The sequence below is a fragment of the Cebidichthys violaceus genome, unplaced genomic scaffold (assembly GCF_023349555.1).
Source record: "Cebidichthys violaceus isolate CVI_PGR_0920_01 unplaced genomic scaffold, fCebVio1.0.p SCAF_17, whole genome shotgun sequence".
Classification (NCBI taxonomy): domain Eukaryota; kingdom Metazoa; phylum Chordata; class Actinopteri; order Perciformes; family Stichaeidae; genus Cebidichthys; species Cebidichthys violaceus.
In genome coordinates, this window is record NW_027176340.1 from 4,842,160 (window position 1) to 4,864,157 (window position 21,998).

A 21,998-nucleotide genomic window follows, 5' to 3' on the forward strand; every position below is an offset into this window, starting at 1 on the left:
TCCGAGTTAGTCAGCAGTGGGACTTCACGTCAGGGCTTTTATGTCACTGCTGTGCTTAATGACCTGTGTGTTTCTCTGTGATTAACTGGTATATTCTCCTCCTTCGATTTACTGCGTCTGTTTTAATAGGCCTCAGCCTTTGTTTAGGGGCTGAGGGACGACAATGAATCTAACAGAACGCCACCGAGCTGACAAGAGTGTGTAAGGACGACCAACGCTGTCTGGTCAGACAGACGGACTGCCTCAGCTGCCGCCTGCGTCAAACAATCAATGCCTCTATTTCATCCTGCAAACCATCCTTATATAAGCAAGACTATAGCATTGTTGGTATTTGTAAGAAAAGGACAAATGTACGATCGTATCACCTCGTCACAATAAATAAGCTTCTGGCTCGAAAACAGCCTTGGCTTAAAGCGTTGCAATTAAAAACTCAAATATTCTGGGCTGGTTAAGCTGGCTGCCGGTCTAATCCGACAGCATTTTTACACGAGTCATAATTGACATGTAGGGAGAGGAAAATGTAAAGCAGTGATTAATACTATTGTGAAGCCGCAAGCTCAAAAATAGTGATTTCAGGCAAAAGCAAAAAAACAATAGCAATGAAAAGCTGTGTTAAATGCTGATTAATTAATCTGGCTACAAATATGAACACGCCGTTTTCATATATAGGGCTTCTGTTGGAACCATTCGGCCCATGTTGCGCAACCAGTAATTTGATATCATTGTTCGTTATGAGACAGTTTTTACCGACATATACAAATGGTCATCCAACAACAACATCCTTCCCTCCAGTTTCCAAGCAATATTTTCTGCCACAGGCTTTTAGCAAAGTTGAGCAGCCTTCTCCATCAAATAGGTACAGTGGCATTCATCATCAATGCTCTAATTAAAAAGCTTTCAAGCTTGTTTATCAGATCTACTAATAATCAAGGCAATCCAGTATTTGTTTATGGCCTGTGTGAGAACAAACATACGCTGCCTCACAGCAAATAAATCTCCAATAATCAAATTTGAGGTTCCCTACTTAAAACGCAATTAGACTCTTGTAATTAGAGTCGTGTCCTCTAAACAGAGGATAGTGTCTGCACTTGGGTATGTAAAATGCAATATCCAGACTGGAAACTGCAGCAAAGTTTGATGTTTGCCTGCAGCTTGTTTGAAGTTAGGTAATGAGCAACACATTTGCTGACAATGGAGCAACACAGAGCAGAAAGCCCAAAACACAACTGTCAGGAAGCAAAAGGTCGTGACTCCTGGAAATGTGAGAAAAATCTTAACCAGTGCAGCATCGTTCTGAAAAGGAAAAAAGGGAAAGAAAGAACACCAACCCTTTTAAAGCACTGATTTTCATTTACTTTGAATGAGGTTGAAATACATTAGTCAGAACAGACGCCGTCCTGACAACTGGGACTAAAATAAAGCAGCTTTTAGAAGCATAAATTAGACATTTTTCTTGAATTTCATGGCTCTTCACAGCAGTCACGTGGACAGGTGTATGCGTCTCCTGTTTGCAGTGCACCTACCACAGTGCTTGCTGGATGACTTCATTGTTCAGAGGGACAGAGAGTTGACCTAACACCGTTATGCTTGATTACATGCGCTCTCTTAGCCTTTTTCTGATTCCTGTGAGTACGTCTCTCCCCAGAGGGACAACACGTGGATCTTGAGCAGTCATTGAAGACAGTGTCCACATGTGACATACAATGACTTACCTTAGAAGATAAACTGGTCCCACTATTGGTGAATATGATGCACACTATATTTAAATTTATTTTGGGACCTTTTGTTAGCTGCAGGATTAATAAACAAAGTGATTCTCCTTTAACACAATATAGGGTTTGTTCCAAGATTGCAAAATTGTCAAATGTATGTTTTTGATCGCTGTATTCAAGGGAATTACAGGATTAGACCCAAATGCAGATGAAGTGATGAGGGGGCAGCGAGCGTTTCAATGATTTAATGAAAAGACGACTTGCTGCTGAGAGTCTTCCGAAAACATGCAGGTGACTACGGTGGCCCTGAGGGTCAAAACACGATGACATTTTAGATCAAATATATATGCCAACATGAATAGCCTACCTTGAAGCCGCAAGTCACGGCGGGCAAACAATTCTCCCTTTGTGTGATCATCCGCTTTGCAAACTGCGTCTGCAAAGGTGCCTGAAATAACCTCCACATAGCATTTACGAGGAAAACAAGGAGTCTGAAGTTACACTCCCTTAGGTAGGAACTATGAGGCGACCATGCCAGTCCCTTAAAAAAAGCTTAACCTTGAAATAAACAACTGTCACCTTGTCAGGGACAAAGCACAAAAGGAGTAAGTTCTCTTATTTTTTTCTTGCACTTTTATGTAGACATCTGCTGTGGGATATTGTCTTTCATCTCCATGGACACAGCAGATGGAATGAGATGAAACATAACTGCTTTGAACAAGTGTCTGTGTTCTTCCTGTGTCAATCAGCTCTTTAAAATGTCTGACTGTTCACTTCCACAGAAGTCTCTTTAAGGACTTCACAACTCTGGATAGCTCCAATCTCTCCCTGGGCACAAAGCACTCCTGAGAGAGCTTCACTGGGTTCTGGGGACACTCTGGCTCGGTGTGGCCCTCCTCTTCCACACAAATAGCGAATAAGGGTTCTGCCAGATGCTTTTGGAGCATTATAAGGGAAGATTTCTCTCTTACAGGAGACTAACCCACAGTAAGGTTTAGTCTTGGGTCATGCTGGGCTCAGACAGGATTCTGGATGTCCTTCTTCCAGCCTTTGAATGCCCACGACTGCAGTCTGTGGGGTTTCTCAATCCAAACCTGAAGTTCTGCACGATTTTGAAAACAGGGCTCATTTTGTCAAAACGCAACGCACATTTGACACAACCACACACATGTAGCAGAACACCTCAGACCACTTGCACAATTCAATACAGTAACACACAAACTTGTGGCAAAACACACAAAGACAGGAAGTGAAGTAATCGGAAATTAGAGGAGAGGTGTGTAGCAAAAATAAAACAGGAAACACTAAACATGAATATCGTAGGTATAGAATGTAAGAAATGACTAAAACCTCAAAAAGAACAATATTTTGGGTTATTTTCACCCCTCCATCTTGATATTTACTTAGTAATTATAAACCTTAAGACGTGTAATTAACTTCTCGATTCCCGTGACTCGGAACATCAAATTCAGGATTCGGTATATCATGGTAATAAATCATATTGCACTTCACACAATGGCTATGTGAGCTGAACCATCCTCCTTGCTAAATAAAATCGATGAATAAATGATGAACTCTGTTGCAAACCTCGACTCCCCGCCGTGTTGCACTCCATCACTCATGTTGTTGTTAAATGTCTGCAAGCTTCTTCACTTGCAAACATTTCTGCGACATTAATCATCAATACATTCAATGCATGTGTATTTGTTTGAGAATGTGTTGGCATGTGAGCAACATAAAGGATCTTTAACACACTAAATGTTCTATTTTGGGTTCAATTCACTCATTTTGTTGACTCTCATCTTGTCTTGGGCACAAGCAGCTACCTGAGCAACTGAGCGTCAGCCAAACACACTCTTCCTTTTTATCATCAGCTAATTAGTGTGGTTAATCAGGCTGATAATGAGCCTTGGCGACATGCCATTTCAATCTGACACCAGGCCAGGGTTCAGATCCCCACCTAGAAGCACCTCGGGCGTCAGAGATCTCCCTGAAGACGGCTCTTCCTGGACGTGAGAGGGATGACAAGGGCAACAGTGATGAGCGGTGCTTGTTTTTATGATAACAGCAGGGAATAGCTCCACAATTTGTTTGGCTGCAGGGATGATAGAAACAGCTGATACAGGTTTAGGAACTCTGTTCCTATTATCTGTCTCCAGAGTGCTTTAAGAACATGTTTGTCTTATCTCTCTGCAAGATTTCCAGAATGTTCTCTCCTCTCAGCAGCTGTGGACACTCCACAGGGAGAAAAAGAGGAATTGATGCTCACTGTAACACTTCATGTTGACCCACACAAATCACCTCAACCCCGCATAACACACACATACCCAACATTTACTTTAATCGAAAACAATCCAGTAGCCTACTATCACCTCCCATCTGCCTCCCCTCCCTCCCTCCCTCCTTCCCTCCCTCCTTCCCTCCCTCCCTCCTTCCATCTCTTGCTCTCCCTCTGTCTCTGCTGCCTCACTCATTCCTCGAGCAGCACACTGAGCTGGATAACGTCTCCTTCAACCTGCAGCACAGACTCATTTCTCTACACACCAGCTCTGAGTGGATGCTCAGCAGGGGTGTTTGAGATATTAGCGCGCTGTGGGGGGGGGCAACGGCTCAGGGACTTCTACCATCCACAGACAAAGGTAAGCCTCTGGATCCTTTAGATTGCATTCCTGTTGAAGTGAAGGTGGTTAAAGTTAGCCGCCTGAAACTACTGCAGCCTTTAGGCATCACTCGTGTCAAATCGTCAGCAGTCCCAGGATAGATTTTTACGGCATTTTCTATGCTTTTGCACTGGTTAGACATTTTTTCATGTGGTAAATGAATGCTGTCATAATTATAGACTTGAAGCCATATGGTCAGTAGCAAAGCGCCGAATAACAGAAAGTGTGTTGGCAGGCTGACCTGCGAGTTAATCCTTGTTTTGTTTGGAGCAGTAAGTTTAGAGAACAGTACCAGTCACTGAATGTAATCCTAATGTGCTTAAGACAAGGAGAACTGAAAACATTTAGTTCAGATCGGTCTCACTTTCAGAAAAAGGATTTTGTTTTCACACACTGAACCTCTGCCCTGTTAGATTACACCATGCCAATGCTTCATATAATGTGCTTTCCTCACTCGTCTTGTTGAGACATTATTCAGAAAACTGTTATTTGAGGTCAGTCTCTCGGTGCATGAACGACCACGTTTTTAACACAGCTGAACTAAATCATCAGTGTCACCGATCGGATCAGTATCTTTTTGCATTGACGCTCCATTCACTGTTGACAGAGAGTTAGATTGTGTTTCTTATGTGAATCTGTCCAACTGTCTGCATTTAAGCGTTCTCGTGATCTTCTACAGATGTTGGTTCCCCAAGTTAAGACTGAGTCCCATTTCTGCTGCGGACTGTTGATGAAGTCAATTTGAAACCAATATTTTATAGTGAATCAGTGTTGATTATTATTATTATTATCATCATTATATTGGTGTATCAATAATGCACTAACGTTACTGAATATCATCATTTATTAGTTGAAGGAGCAAATATAGAATACAAAAAATTGCAGACTGAAATAAAGTCCTTCCTGCTTCTTTATCACTGTCCTTTACTGTCTTTTTGTCTGATGATGCGCTGGGCTCAAAGTTGAAATGAACTACTTCAGTTTACAATCTTTATTTTTGTTCTTAGTTCACATTCAATTCTTCTATTTCTTTTCTTTTAAACTAGTCTGATGCTATGGAATTTAATTAGTCAGACTTTTTTTCATGCTTCTGGTCCCACACCACCAGGCCCAGAGACATCTTCATACCACAGACCACACTCACTTTACCTCTTTATACTTTACTCACTGTTTTACAATAAGTTCACATTTCTGTATATATATATATATATATATATATATATATATATATATATATATATATATATATATATATATATATATATATATATATATATATATATATATACACACATACGTGTGTGTGTGTGTGTGTGTGTGTGTGTGTGTTAGTCATCATAATACAGCTAAAGAGCTTCAAAGTCAACTTATATGTTAATAATAATAATAATAATAGTGATACTACTTTTTTATATAGCATGTTTGTAATAATGTTACAAAGTTCTTTAACAAAACCATGAAATAAAAATTTGCATTATTATAAAAAAATAAAAATTGACAACATCATCATCAGGTAAAAAGACAGTAAAGGACAGTGATAAAAAAACAGGAAGTACTATATTTCAGTCTGCAATTCTTTTTATTCTATATTTCTTGTATTATCTACTTCAACTAATACAATAACACGATATTCAGTAGCATTAGTGCATTATTGATACACCAATAATAATGATGATAATAATAATGACATCACCAATGCTTTAAAATATTAGGATATGAGTCTGACGCCTTATTGTCCGTGTTTTGCTGTATTAAAATGGACTTGAAACGAATGGAGCTGCACTCCAAACAGCTCCTGTGAGAAACATTATAATGCTGTGTAACGTTTTCTCAAAGCACTTTGTTTCAACAATGTCTTTGATCCAGCACCCACCCTATTGGGTCTGAGGTGTTTGTGTCTTTTAAAAAAAAATTGTGTGTAACGCTTCCTCTTGGAATGGAAAGAGGCCATGGTCTTTATATGCATGGGTTTGTGATTGCTTATTAATACAATTAGAAATGGGTGTTTCTAACACAGGGAGACATTAAACAGAAATGCTGGACAGCTTAACATCTGAGGACATTTAAAGATGTGAATTACTCTTCCCATTGGACAAGTAATTTCGTATTGACACAGTAGACTGCACATTATTGCCCAGTTCTCCACCATGTGAGACTTTGATGCAGTAGAACAGGGTTTTGCCTCAGAGACAATTTCCGTGCAGTCTGAGGCTGAGGATGTCTGTGAAGCTCTAACAAGCCCCTGCCTGCTCTTCATCACTGTAGTGCCAGATAAGTGCCCATGAGTATTCATCAGGAAGGGCTAATGGGGCACAGCAGTGTGAACCTCTGATTTACAGCCCGGCCCCTGTCAGGCCTTAATGATAGGGCAATGGGGCTAGTTATGGAGGAACAGGTGCTGCAGAGTGAATAGATGCAAAGCAATGCCGCTGAAAGCCACGGGTGATTGTCATTTTGTCCCCTGCACAAATGCTCATTTGCAAATATTGTGTTCACACATACATAATTATTATGCATAGAAATGAGCTCTCTTGAAGTAGGCTTATGGCTAGAGGCCTGGCGTGTGAAATATTTCAAACAACAATAGACAGTGAAAGTAAGTTGTATGGTTAATTTACTGTTCCCAAAATTGTTTCCAGAGTAAATGGCACATTCAAGATACACAACAACTCTTTATCCATATTAACGACAGATGGAGCTCAATGATAAAGTGAGAAACAATGTCCTAAATCAACTCATACACTTGAGTGTGTCACGGTTTGGGGTTTTGTTTAATTGTTTCTTCTGTTTTATTCTGACGTTCCCTGCCTCTTGTGTCCTCTGTTCACTTCACTTCCTGCCATTGATTGAACCCTGTTGTGTCTAATCACCTGCACCTTCCCAGTGTAGTTAAACCTGTGTGTCCCCTGTCTCTGTGTCGGGTTGTCTGTTGTGCTACCTGCTCTGCTTTGCTGCCTGGTTTGAGTGACTGGTATGTTCCCTGATTTGATCCCTGCTCTTCTCTGCCATGTTCCCTTTTGAGTAGTTTTGTTTTCTTGGACTTTTTCTTACACATTTTATTTTGACTCCCCTACTCTGCAAGTTTTGTGTTGAACATTTTCTTTATAATTAAAGCCACCGTTATTCAACCCTCTGTTTCCGCATGTCTCCCTGCTTTTGGGTTTGTCCCCTACTAACATTATTACCTTAAACCCCGATAGAGTGAGTGATTTAACACATATTTTTAACTTAGATAACAAAATATATGAACAGCTACCAAAGTAAATGGACAATGACAATTAACATATTGGCCTTCTTGTTGTAGATAATATACTAGACTTGTGTATATTATAAATATAGTGGTGGTGCCTCATCACAGGCTTTGATCAGTGTCAGCAGTGTTTTTTATCTTTCTCAAATTTTTTAATTTAAAGGATTTTGAGACAAATAGCTAAACGTATCCAATATTTGACATGACAAAGACAAAAGTCAGAAAAAAATAAACATTTTGTATCATATCAATGTTATTTTATTTCTTATCCCTTTAATCATCTTGTGACCCTTCAAAATAATGTTGGACCTCCAGGTTAGGAACCAATGATTAAAGGTGTCCTAAGCAGCAAAATAAAGCTGAGCAAGACAATGCAACCTTGGTGTCATCTCCTACTAAATCTCCCAAGTCCTTTTCCTTTTGAGTTCCTCTCACATTAAGATAGCATTGATGGAAAAAAAATAAATTAGAGGGAATGTTGGCCCAGTTTTTACCAAAGCTATCGTGACCTTTTAAAGGTGAGAAATAAACGACCAACAGGTCAATTTTGTGGACTCAACAGGCTCAAAAACTAGTAATGAAAAGGCTATAAAAATGAATGTCTTGCATTACGAAAATAACGCATAGAGCGACAAACAGTTTTTGTGCAACGAGCCCAGAACAGTTTCACAACTCCTGTCAGTGAAGTTGTTGTAGGTGTTCAGCAGTTGAAGCTCACTCACTGCAGGTCAGCTGGCACAGTTTACTGATGGATCACTGCACAGCCCACACACACACACACACACACACACACACACACACACACACACACACTCGTAGCTCTGTGCCTGGACCATCCCACACTCCAATGGTGTCTTTCCCTCAGAGCCGGCAGTGAGGAGGAATATGGGCAAATCCGAAAGCCAAATGGATATCATGGAGAAATCAAGTAAACCAGGAAAGCGTCGTTGGACTTTTGCAGAAATCGGTCTGTCCGTTCTGCTGCTGTTGGTCAGCTGTGCCTTGGCCGGGCTGGTAGTCCTCTACACATCGATTGTGAAAGGTAATGGCTCTGTCAAGCTTAATGTGGAAAGATCCACATATTACAGACGGCAGCGGTAGTGACACCGCAGCGTTTCTCTGCTCAGTTTTTTGTGTGACTGCAAGCTGACATTGACACAGGAAATGATTCTGACCCTAGAAATGCTTTGAGATATGAACATGACGTTGCTTTTTGCAAGATACTGACGCACGTGTGTCATCTGTTAACCTTCTTAGAGATTTTTAAAGGTTAATGTTAGTAACCACAATAAGCCATATCATATATCTACACACAAGTAGAGAACTGCTAGTCCAGAATCTTTTTTTTTGTTTAGAATAGATCCATTGTGAAACACAGTTACAACCCTGTACAATGCTTGATTTGGTTCCTCTTGTTTTAACGTTAAATTGTCATTACGATTTAGAATAAAGTCGACCCGGCTGTGTCTAATGTTGTCCAAAAATATATGTTTTCTTCCAACCAATTCAGAACAATCTAACAAAACGAGTGTGTCGAGGAGCTCAACAAGTGAAGGTGAGTGTCGGTCGCTTTAAGCTTGTTAACTGAAGACAGGCAGCGCTGTGTGATAAGTGGGTTGGCATGTGTCACATTGGAGCCTGCACCTCTGATAGTCACTGTAATACTGTAATTCCCTTTAATGCCTGATCAGCAGTGCCGCACAAAAGTGAGAGAACAGAGTCACTGCTGACATAGACATTGCCCGTCACACACACACACACACACACACACACACACACACACACACACACACACACACACACACACACACACACACACACACAGACTACACCAGTGATCGAGACTATTTAGAATGTCTTTTTTACTTGCCTCATTTGCTGTGTAGCTTGTGAAAAAGCCTGCATGCTTTCTCATGAATTTTGACGCTGATTTTTCCAGGCCAGCTGTTTCGCTCCAGCCTCAACAGTGTGTGCACAACTGCAGACTGTGTTACTGCAGGTGAGGGGAACTGTTTTTTCTTCGCTCATCCTGCTGTGTCATTTTGCAAACAAAGTCAAACCCCCCCCCCCAATCGCTGCAGAAAGGCTGACCAAATGTGGATCTTCATAATCTTGTCTCTCCCCCCTCCTCTTGTCTCTGTGATATCTAAAAGCTGCTCGGCTCCTGCAGAACATGGATAAGTCCGTGAAGCCTTGCGATAATTTTTACCAGTATGCTTGCGGGGGTTGGCTGGAGAGACACGTTATCCCAGAGACGAGCTCCCGCCACAGCGTCTTTGACATTCTGAGGGACAAGCTGGAGATTGTCCTCAAAGGTCAGCTGGGTTTGACCTTTGGTGGTCAATGGGCTGGAGCATTCAGAGCCATGCGTGCGCTTCATTCAGAGATGACATGTCTGCTTGTGTTTTGTTGTTGCAGGTGTTCTTGAGATGGAGAATGAACAGGACAGAAATGCCATCAAGAAGGCCAAAGTCCTTTACAACTCCTGCATGAATGAGAGTAAGACTCTCTTTCTTTTGTCTAAAAACGGGTGTTTTACCTCTAGAAGAGGAGAGAAAACTTAAACAGAAACAGCTTGTGTTCGTTGTTTTTTTTCCACAGCCAAGATTACTGCAGGGTTCAACAAGTTAAATCTAAGACTTTCTAAGCTCTTTTTAATTCCATATAGAATCCAATTTAATACCTGTTTCAAGATCATACTGGCCAAAGTAGGAACATTTAATGGAAACCAGAAGAGACCCTTAATTATTTAATATTTTATTACGTTTTTTCCAGTACGTACCAGTATAGAAGTACATGAGATTTAATACTAATTATATAATTCATTCAATTGATGCAGCCTGGACGTGGATGAGTTGTATTGAAATGGATAAATGGATTCATTAAAAAGGAATAATCCGTTTGTTTAATATTTTCGCTGAAATGCTAAAGCACGTGTCTTTTTTATTCGGCGCTGTGCTCTGAAGCTAGCGGTTGTGTGTGACGGAAAATTTCAGCTGTGCTAATTCTCCTCTACTGTGACATATTTACGCGTTTCTATCGTCATACTCCAAAGACAAACTTCTTTTCTCAATGTTCCTTATTTCAGTATTATAGGACTCACTCCTTACTATTAAATAGTTTTTTCCACCAAACAGTAGTGACAGTATTTGCTATAGGTCTGATGTTGCCAACTGAAACTTTCCCCAGAGAGGACTGAAGTGCCTCCTGAAGTTCAATCGACTGTCAAAACAATCCCACTTTTAGTTTACCTGTGAAACGTCTCCTGACTGATACAAGAACCAACGTTACTGCCTACAGCAGGCTGAATATTTTTTTAAAATTTTTCGAGGAATCAAAAAAAAATACTTCAAGACTTGCAAATAGAGCTGCACAGTTGTCAAGGGAATGTAGACGTTCTAATTTCCCTTTGAGGACTTCTCATCCATGTTGGTTCAAAAGTTGAGATTTAAAGTTTATTCTTGTGGTGGGATTGTTTTTGTTAACAGCTGTTTCCAAAGTAAAAAAAAACCCAACAACATTCAATCCCAATAAGGCATGTTGTCTTACAGAATAGTAGAAAGACGACAGTGTGGTTATGTTTCATAAGCTGTGTTTTTTTTTTTTTCACCTGCAGGCCTCATAGAGCAGCGTGACTCCCAGCCCCTCCTGAAGCTCATTGAGAGTATCGGAGACTGGCCTGTGGCGTCGGACGCCTGGAACACCACTACAGGTAGAAACACACTCTGATCAATGTCTGCAGCTTGTTCCGTACGCACACAAGCCGAGCACTCATGTTCCTACTCGATAACATGTGCTCACGCAGAGCCCGCGCAGCTATATTTGCTCCGAGTTGTCGAGTGTGAGCTTTGTTGGCGGGATCAAGGGGGCCGGTCGAGGCTCTTCAGCTGAGCAGTCATGTGTGGCGTTCGGGAGCGTGGTGAGTGGGTATAGGAGCAGGTCCTCACTCAGGACTGTGAAGGACGCTTTAAATAGTCCACACAGCTCTTCCCCAAGCTCCTGGCTCACGCCGCTTTAATTAAATGCAATCACGGACGGTGGCTCAAACTGAATTAACCACACATTGCTGCATCCGCACACACAGATTTACACAAGAGAGCCCAGTTAAAAGGGCAGCAGAGGCAGAGAGGGAGCCTGAGTTTTTGCATCCTGCTACATTGAAGAGTTCTGTACAGCTAACTGTTTGAATTATGAGACATTATTTTGTGCACTTGCAGAGGAAGCATGGAGCCTTGAGGACACACTGGCAAAGCTCACGGCTCGTTTCCACAAGAAGGTTCTGCTTGACATGTACGTGTGGACGGACGACCGGGACTCTCGGCGCCACATCATTTATGTAAGCTCACAAAGAACAAATTACATAGTCATAACGTCATTATACAGTCCGTATGTATCCAACTCCCCTACCCTGTCTGCGGCCGTCAGCTCACACCCATTCATTACACTGAAGATGTAAATCTTTAAAACGGGTCACAAATACATAGTTTCATTTTCATAAAAGGCAATATATGGTCCAACTAGCAGCAGATTTTAGCAAACATTACTCAAACAGGAGTACATTTGTTGTAGACCATTTTCAGTGGTGGATTAATACACATTTGGTGTGCTTGGGAGTTTTTAGGACTGTGGGATGGACTCGATATGAACTACAGTGGTATCGTTCATGACAATGAAGGAGCATCCAGTGCAACACGGTGGCTCATTGATGTGTTTTTAAAGGTTTTTAGACTCAGGCTTTACCTATTCAGATAATTCTTCCTTGTGAAATCTGTTCATTGTTGGTTTTGGTCATTTCATGGGACTTAAAATATAGACTATTGACGTCTATATCCTTTAGTTAAACTGTTTTAATTGAATCAAAGTTAATTCAAATGCTTAATTGTTATTCTTGGTTACTTTGATTAGATTGACCAACCAGGACTTGGAATGCCATCAAGAGACTACTACTTCAATGATGGAAACTACAGAAAGGTGAGGCCTTCAACCATCAGTCCACCCAAATCACAAAAGAACGTTCTTTCTGACTTGTCATTCTGGTTTCATTTGTCCTGGTTTTGAGATATCCTCCACAGTGCAATGGGATTTAGTTTGTGGTGTTAACATCGTTAAAGAACGATAGGCCTACTTTAAAAACTCAACAACAACTTCTCTTTACAAAATCCAAAGTCACAGTTGCATTGAAACTACTTTCTATTGAAGAAACTGTCCACAGTCATATTTGAATGGTACAAATATAATTCCATTCACCCCCATTGTTCAAACACAAACTTGAGTTGGAACACAACTGATTAGCTTGTGATTGCACCATAGGTTCGAGAGGCCTACCTGCATTTCATGGTTTCTATTGCGAAGATAACCCGAGAGGACAGGAACTTGACTCAGGATGACGATCGTGTGTGGGAGGAAATGATGCAAGTCCTGGAGCTGGAGACAGACATCGCCAATGTGAGTGCCAGCCACAACAGGATAATTAATATTGACAAATGAGAAACGAGTACCTCCTCCCTGCTTCCAGTAAATCAACAAACTGGGCTACATTTAGTGTGGACACAGGAGATAAGCCAAGCTTATAACCATTTTTTTTTTTTTTTTGTCTGGCAAGAGGAGCGTGGCGAATGAGACATTGCTGATGAAAGGAGAGCAACATGTGAATATATTTAACCAAGCATGAGTTTATAAAAGGCTGTTCTCTTCTTGTTGCTGGACAGGCCACATCACCAGCAGAGGAGCGACAGGATGTCACTGTTCTCTACTACAAGACGACACTTGGAGAGCTGCAGAGCACATTCAGCTTCAACGTACGTGTGATTCCACTTCTCTCTTGTGTGTTACACAAAGTGCCATCGGGTCACTGTTTATTGTTAACGTCTTACAGATGGTAATCCAAGGTGCCACTGGAAGGCTTGCTGTGAATGTGTCGTTGCTCAAACACACATTAAATGTTTATTATATGATTAAATATATTTATGATAATAATACAACATGTCAGACTCTGAGACCATTGGTGTTGATGGTGTTTTAGCGATTCACCAGCCTTTATTAAGACAGAGACAGGTATTCATGTTCTGGCATTAACAAAAATAGAAAAAATAGGAATTAAAAATAATAGAAAATTTTATTATATCTACAATATTTTTTTTTAGGAAGCAGACAAGGTACAAAGTATAATAGACACCCCTCATTAAAGTGTTTAAGATGCATATATCTTGCATAATAAAGTCATTGGTTAGCTCTACCTTTTGACTTGGTTCCTTCTTTTGTTTAAAGATGTAGCTGATTATATTCGACGGCACAAAATACTGCATACAGAAACTTGTATATAAATTGAATTAAGCTGCACTGGCTGTGGTGTCATTATTATTAACTCCCCCCACCTCTGTGAAATAATTAGAAAAGTAGCTGGGAACACTTCCATTTAAAACATATTTAACCATATGGTATTTAAAACCATATTTAACATGCACAATGTCTCCTACCTTTTGTTTTCCAGGGTTTTAACTGGACACAGTTCATTCAAGGTGTGCTGTCCAGTGTGTCCGTTGAGGTGCAGCTAGAGGAGGAGGTGGTGGTTTACAGCTCCCCTTACCTTGAGAAGATGAACGACGTTCTCTCCAAACACAGTGTCAGGTCCGTCCAAGAGAGTTACGCAAACAGGAGTCCGTGAAAATCTAATTATCACAGAATAGCTACAATTCAGCACAACACTTCAACAAAAAAAACATTTATGTTTGCAGAACTATGCAGAACTACCTCACCTGGCAGCTCATCATTGACAGAGTTAATAGCTTAAGTCGCCGTTTCAAAGATGCCAGAGCCCGTTACAGAAAGGTGAGACGAGCCTGACATATGAGAGCAGCGCACAATAAAATCAACTCGTTCAAAAATGATGATGTGTTGACGGTCTGTGTGCGTGTCTGTACGGTCAGACTCTCTATGGGACCACTGTGGAGGATGCATGGTGGCGAGAATGTGTCCGCTACGTCCAGAGCAGCATGGAGAACGCAGTTGGAGCTCTGTATGTGCGTGAAACCTTTGCTGGTGAAAGTAAACAAATGGTAAGTCCTTCTGGTCTGTAACCCCCCCCTGAACATACCAGAAACATCAGCTGCCTTAGAGCATGGAAATCAGTTACCAACACAGTGGCACTTTACGTCTACTGTGAATGAAAGCTGTAATTGTCACATGATGCATTGCTGTTAGAAATTCATGGAACGATGTGCATTATGTGGCACTAAATCAAGAAAATGGACTTTATTTATATACCCTATTCATTTTTTACGCTTTTGTGCTCTTGGACATGAAGTGCACTTTTGTAACATCAAATGCATTTTACCGCTTTTCACACACATGATAATTGTGATCGCAATTCCAATTATTCCAAATTCATTGTCTTCGCCATGTGCATTTTGTGCACATACATTATTCATTACGTCGGGTGAACAAAATCTATTTGTTCGCAAAATGCATTGTGTTATCTGGGACCCCATAACTATGACATTTTGTTTCTGAATGGGATTGCGATTACACTGTTCTCAGGTCAGTGACCTTATCGGTAAGATCCAGAAAGCGTATGTGGAAACACTGGAGGAGTTGAGCTGGATGGATTTTCCTTCAAAGGAGAAGGCAAGAGAGAAGGTAAAGTCTACAACCAAGCTGAGAAAATATCTCGGTGTATCTCGGGTTATTCCGTATTACCATATTTATTGTTCTGCACGTCATGTAGGCCATGGCAATCAAGGAGCATATTGGCTACCCGAATCACATTCTGCAGGAAAGCAACCAGAAGCTTGACCAGGAGTACGCTCATGTAAGTAAGAGCTGAGTCTGTTTCCAAGTGGTGCAGGAAAAAAAAGCTGAAATATGTCACTGATCTCTGTTTTTATTTTCTTCTAATGTCTCATTCCAGCTGAATTTTAGTGAAGAGCACTATTTTGAGAACATCCTTGAGAACCTCAAGTCTGAAGCACACAAGAGTCTGAAGAAGCTCCGAGAACCAGTTGACCCTGACTTGTAAGCTGTTGATACATCTGACCTTATCAGTAAGACTCGTAATCAGGTGGTCACCATGATTGCTCAATGCTCTCAGTGAGATCTCATGACACAAAATGTCATGGAAACAACACAAACCCCCTTTCTTAGATGAGGTTGAAAAAAGACAGTCATACATTTTTGCTCCATCTTACGATTTCTAAGATAGTAAACAGCCTTGTTCTCAGCCAAAACGTGACACCAATTATTTTCTAAAATGGTGCATTCGATGTCTCATAAGAACAACAGAAAGGTTCTGTGTTTTCATCAAATAAACCCCAAAGAATATTAAAAAATGAAGGTCTAAATATTTCATGGTGCAAAATATGCTCTGTTCATAGATTTTACAGTCTCGCGTCTTCAAATGAAAATGCAGTTTAATGCTCTTTTATCAATAATAAACCAATCACTCCTCAGGTGGATCATTGGTGCTGCGGTGGTGAACGCATTCTACTCACCCAACAGAAACCAGATCGGTGAGAGCTTTGCCTCTGTAGACCAATAAGACATGTTTTGTTAGGGTAACACAGTTAGTTACACCTCAGTGTAATCCTGTTTACTATTGCCAGTGCTTATTGTGTTTTCACTCCTGCTGTTTTTGTTGCTTGTCCAGTGTTCCCAGCAGGAATCCTGCAGCCGCCTTTCTTCAGTAAACATCAGCACCAGGCCCTTAACTTTGGTGGAATAGGAATGGTTATCGGACATGAGATCACACACGGATTTGATGACAACGGTGAGACGCGAATGATTCATCGTGGTTATTTTCAGCTGTTTATCATTCACTTTTTTAGATGCATCACGTTTGGCAAACAGTACTTTGCCTCATGCGTTATGTTTCCTCACAGGGCGTAATTTTGACAGGGATGGTAATATGCTAAACTGGTGGAGTAATTACTCTGCTGAGCATTTTAAAGAGCAGTCCCAGTGCATGGTGCAACAATATGGCAACTTTAACTGGAAGCTTGCGGGGGGACAAAACGTAAGTACCCAGAGACATGTAATCCCAGACAATGTCAACCATGTATTTAGTGACCGCCAGAATGAGTGTTTTCATGTCGGTGTGTGTGTGTGTGTGTGTTCATGGTTTCATCTGTGTGGCTGCAGGTCAGTGGAATCAGCACTTTAGGGGAGAATATTGCAGACAATGGAGGCGTTCGTCAAGCATATAAGGTTGGATGTCGCCCAAAACCACATGTTACTATTCCAGAAGGCCAAAATGTTTAGCTTGTGTGTGTTTGTGTTTACAGGCTTATCTAAAGTGGGTGGAGATGGAGGGTGAGGAGCCTCGTCTACCTGGTCTAGACATGGATCACAAGCAACTTTTCTTTCTCAACTTTGCCCAAGTAAGCAAGAATAATGAGGGGATGGTGGTTGTATTATTTCAGCAGACAATCATTTCTCCATCTGGAGTCGAGAGTCAAAGTTCAGGAGGTGCATTTTTTAGTGGATGTGTTTGGTGCTGAGAAGTAAACACTGGGGCCAAGGAAGAGGGTCAAAGGGTGAGAGGCTGAAGCAATCCAAGAGCAAATCTGTGTTCAGATGCGCACACACACACACACACACACACACACACACACACACACACACACACACACACACACACACACAGGGGGTGAAGAAGAGCAGATCGGTGACAGGAATTGTAAAGCATAAGCAGAAAACTGTCATTGACAATTAAACAGGTCAAATGTTACAAGTATTCCAAATGATTCCCCATTGTGATGGTGAATTTTACTTAAAATGAGGTTGATTAAAGTAACTTGTGCCAAACAAGAGAAACGATTAGATGTGCTTTCAATTTATAGTATAAACAGGACTCATATTTGAAGTAAAATACAAAATGTGTAGCACTTTCTTTCAATGAGTGCTTTTGAAAGTAGATTACTCTCCACTCATTTAATCACTTTTTTTTGAAGGTGTGGTGTGGTGCTTATCGGCCTGAGTACGCCAGCCAGTCCATCAAGACTGACACACACAGTCCCTTGGAGTACAGGTAGGAGCTTTAGCATGTTCAGATATATACAGTGTATATCAGAACCAATACCAATATTTTAACAGGTAGTTTTGATTGGTTTAATTGTAACTTACTTGTAAGTACATTGTGGTCTGGAATCTGTTGTGGAAAATACATTTCTGCTTGTGCATTTTTTTGTATCCAAATACGCAGTGCAAATGATTAAAAAGAAACAGGCACTCTGTTTGTGAAGCCATATGATCAGCTTGCTGCTAAATGGACCGGTTTAACTGGTTTAGAACTGAGAATCTGTGGGGAACTTTTATTCTGCTAACTGTGCTAAACTCAAAGAAGTTCCCGTAGCTTTCATCATGTGTTTCAGTTTCAACATGATCCACAGTAGATAGATGTTGCGTGTCTCCTCACCAGCCTCTTTCGGTGTGCCTTTCATTCGACGTGTGCATGAAAACTCCGGACTCAGCAGGTCCATTTGCTGATCCCTGAGCTGGACCTCTGCCATGCACAACACATTGAATCTTTTATCATAATGTTTTGTTTTTCTTTTGTCTTCAGGGTGCTCGGATCTCTCCAGAATTTCGAAGCCTTCTCAGAAGCTTTTCAGTGCCAAAAGGGCAGTCGAATGAACCCCAAGCAGAAGTGTCGTGTCTGGTAGAAAGTTTTATTCTTGGGAAATGTTTTTCTTGACTTGGGCAACTCAAATCAAAAGAACAAGTTGTGCTCCTTAAACCCACAGAGACACACTGCTTATTTTCAATTTATTTGGGATTGTGATAATACAGATATTTGCATATGCTGTAGATAGTAATAAAAATAGATGTCATCCTGGACTACATCCTAGTTTCGAAGCTCAAAGCACATATACATATAGAACATACTTATAAAAAGAAGTATCTCCCCAAGTCTCTGGATGAGTAGGTCGCTTGTTCTTTTCTGTGTCCCACGGCAGATGACGAGTGGGTACATGAATAAAAAGGCCACATAGAAAACTAAGACCTTGTGAAAAAGGTTAACGCATATGCGGCTGTCTTTAAATGCTTAGCCTGCCTTTTTGAATTAATCCTTAAAAAAATATATCTCGTGCAGATCTTCGTGACTTATATGACGTTATCATTTGGCACGGAGCTGCTTTTGGCGTCTTTCCTCTGATGTATTGTTTTCCAGACAGTGTGCCACTTCAGAAGAAACAACAGTGAGCAAATCTAACTCTGACTGAAGAGTATGAAATAAATGGAAGCTCGGGGCTTTGCCGAAGTACAGCTACAAGAGAATTAGTCACACTCTAAGAGTTTGTTCATTACTGTTACATGAAACAAATTACCTAAAGACTTTAAGACTGTTAAATCTTTGCAGCTTTAACCTTAAATTAACATTCTAAGAGAGCTGCGGCTTTCAACATTTTTACACTTGCAGAGTGGATAGATATTTAAAATTTACAAAGCTATTAAGTACTTTTTGGAGGATACTTTTTTTTTTTTTCTGTTTCTTTATCATGTCCTGCAAATGATTGTTGCTCAGTACTCACTGCAGAAATGTATACGTATGTCATGTTAGAAACCATATTCCAGATGTTTTGAAAAATACTGGTGGCCTGCGACTTTTTTAGCTAGTGAGAAAACATGTGTTGGAGATGAAGTGATGTGATAATGATAAAAACAATGTATATCACATTATTGCATTAATAGTTACTGCCAGGTTTAGATACAGGTTTGGATAAACAGTAGGTTGGGTGTTGTGTTTGACGCTCGCTCCCTCTCGTTTTTCTGCTTCCACACATGCAACCTTTTACCAGATTTTGACTGAGAGGTTATATAAAACTTCTAACATTTGTTAGATGGCACTTACCTACTTTATTGAATATTATAATGTCTGCTTGTATCACATCTGTAAGTTTACATTTACGTCGACATGGTGATCGATATATGTAGACAAACTGTTATTTCCTTCGCCACACAATCTCCTGAGAAGAGACGCAATCACACAGTGATAACAGGACTTTTAGCCTCTGGTAAAGCCAATTACATGCTAAGGGAGAAGAAAAAAAAAAACCCTCACACACACACTCACACATGAACAGGCAGCAGATGAAGTGGTTTGTCCTCTGATCTCGCATTGATCAGCGCTGTGTAAGATTAAAGGATGAAGAGCGGTGTGCTGAAGCGTGGTGACCGCTGTAGCCGAGCCGCGGGCAGACACACACTGAAGTAAGGGGCTTGTCATTAAAGAGATGGCCAGGGCCAGGACTGTTATTTTCTACCTTTATTAGCAAGTAATGACAGGAGAATCAAAGCAGAGCAAAACTCATACGGCCGCCGTGTTTGTGCTGAGGAGAGCCCTTAAACGCAGCAGAAAAAACAAAAACACACACACACATCCACTTCTGAATGTTTGCTCGTCTTTAGTCACATTCAGTATGCCTTGGAAAACTGAACCCGACTTTTAGGTCTCAGAGGCCGCTGAATTGAATGTGCATATTGATGCTTTACTCTTGAGTCTGTCTCTCAGTCTTTGCATATTGGCAAATACTGTTGTGTTTAGCAGAGAGGAGAGGACACGTTGATACAAACTCAGAATGTAAGTGGTGACAGTGTGATGCCATCTTAAAGCTCGACATTGTGAGAGTTAAACACTTGGAGGAGAAAATGTATACCACCCTCACATCTGTTTTATTTTTTAAAATACGAAGCTACAGACAGCAGATGGTTATATTAGCTAAGCATTAAAGCTAGAAACGGGGTCTATGGCTACCTTGCACAGCAGCTGGATTATTGCAATGTAACAAGATCACGTATGCATCGTGGGATCATATATCACATAAAAATCCAACTGGTCAGGCTTAAAGTAATGCGTTTGTGTTCGGTAAGCCAGAACAAGGACCAGTCAGCGTCGTCTGAGGCGCTACTGGCAACTACAGCAGTGGTTTAGGTGTGTGTGTGAGACGACACAGATGTTTGTTCTGAACAATTGCGGCTCCTAAAGAGGTTAGCGTAGATACTGCAATAGCATCAGTTATATCAGAACTGGAGAATAGTTCTTTATTGGGACAGGACCAAATAACGACACTGAAGGCTTTTCTCATTGGAAAAGACGTTTTTCGCGCTTCAGTTTCCAATGACGGCCTCTCAGAAGGTTCTGTGTAACAAACCATCTGATGGGTCGAGTTGGCATTTTCTGGGACCATAGAGAGCCTGGGGAGGGGACAATATCCACTTATATTGTTTTTGGGTGAACTATTCCTTTAATATGTTGTATCTCAATTGAACATCAATTTGAACAAAAGATAGTGTAAAAACAAGAATTTCCCATATATGCTGGACTAATATAAGTTGAATACTTTACTTTACAGACTAAACGGGTTGATTTTGTTCCCAGTGGACTGAGTCAGAGTAGCTGTTTCCCTGTTTCTAGTCTTAGTGCTAAGCTAAGCTAACCGGCTGCTGGCTGTAGCCTTATTTTTTAACAGTCAAAACAATGGAGAGTGGTATCAGTCTTCTCATCTCACTCTCCTCCTGAAAGCGATGAAGCGTCTCACCCAAAATGTCAAACTATTCCGTCGGTAAATGGTACGGTAACAGATTTGTCCCGGGCAACAGCTTAGACTCCTTATTTTGTCTGTTACCCTCAAAAGGAGTAAAACTGTTCAAACATGTTAACTGAACATAAAAGGGTACATTATATACAATGTGTTATTGTAGATACTTGATGTTCTATACTGCAGTATTTACATATAAAGGAATCAAATCAGGTAAGAAAAGACGCGTACATTTCTTACCTTAGTTCTAGCTTCACATTGACGTACATGGTGACATTGTGTCGTTTTGAAATTACCAGCCAAGTACAAATACACCATTGTTATATTTGAACATGTTTTATCTATATACCCATCAGAAGAGTTTATTTATCTACATAAATATTTATGAAATAAGATTGTTGCTTTGCAAGAATTTAGACGTTAAAGAGGTTTTATTATGTGTTCCTGCTGCTATGTAATTATCTAGATTGCCATTAAAGTGACTGTCTCAAGAAAGATCTCACGTCTCTACTTTGTAATTTGTATTGAATATATTTCTAGAAAAAACAAATGTCATCTGTGAAGTGTTTTTCGATGCTTCTTGACATTTTAGTTCATTATAAATTCTATTTATGCATTTGTGATACTTTAAGCCCCTAAAAGCACTCAAACAAAGGCATTATGTTCATCTGTATGCATGCAGTCACACCGTCTAGTGCAGTACGGCCTAGTCATGCTTACCTATCAGTTATAAACATGCATGTGACCACGTCAGCAGACACCATAATATTAAGCTAACTTTCAATAGTAAAACGCTACATCAGCAATACATTTCTAGTTCTAATAGGATGGATGCTGAGTTATG

At 40.5% G+C, this 21,998-nt stretch overlaps 1 protein-coding gene across 2 annotated transcripts; it reads left to right on the top strand.

Moving 5' to 3' along the window:
- Positions 1–4,211: 4,211 nt before the first annotated feature.
- Positions 4,212–21,636, top strand: mmel1 (membrane metallo-endopeptidase-like 1). Of its 2 annotated transcripts, XM_068712271.1 has the most exons (24): positions 4,212–4,351; positions 8,488–8,664; positions 9,133–9,177; positions 9,562–9,621; positions 9,776–9,937; positions 10,041–10,121; positions 11,239–11,334; positions 11,840–11,958; positions 12,528–12,593; positions 12,933–13,067; positions 13,331–13,420; positions 14,113–14,249; positions 14,357–14,450; positions 14,549–14,677; positions 15,159–15,257; positions 15,346–15,429; positions 15,529–15,632; positions 16,068–16,126; positions 16,264–16,383; positions 16,496–16,629; positions 16,755–16,820; positions 16,898–16,993; positions 17,567–17,643; positions 18,178–21,636. In XM_068712271.1, exons 2-24 carry the CDS (start codon positions 8,508–8,510, stop codon positions 18,275–18,277), a joined length of 2,310 nt encoding a protein of 769 aa, XP_068568372.1. In that variant the 5' UTR covers positions 4,212–4,351; positions 8,488–8,507; the 3' UTR covers positions 18,278–21,636. The 2 variants fall into 2 exon arrangements, with proteins under 2 accessions (XP_068568372.1, XP_068568373.1); XM_068712272.1 differs by lacking the exon at positions 4,212–4,351 and having other exon boundaries at positions 8,467–8,664.
- Positions 21,637–21,998: the final 362 nt, after the last annotated feature.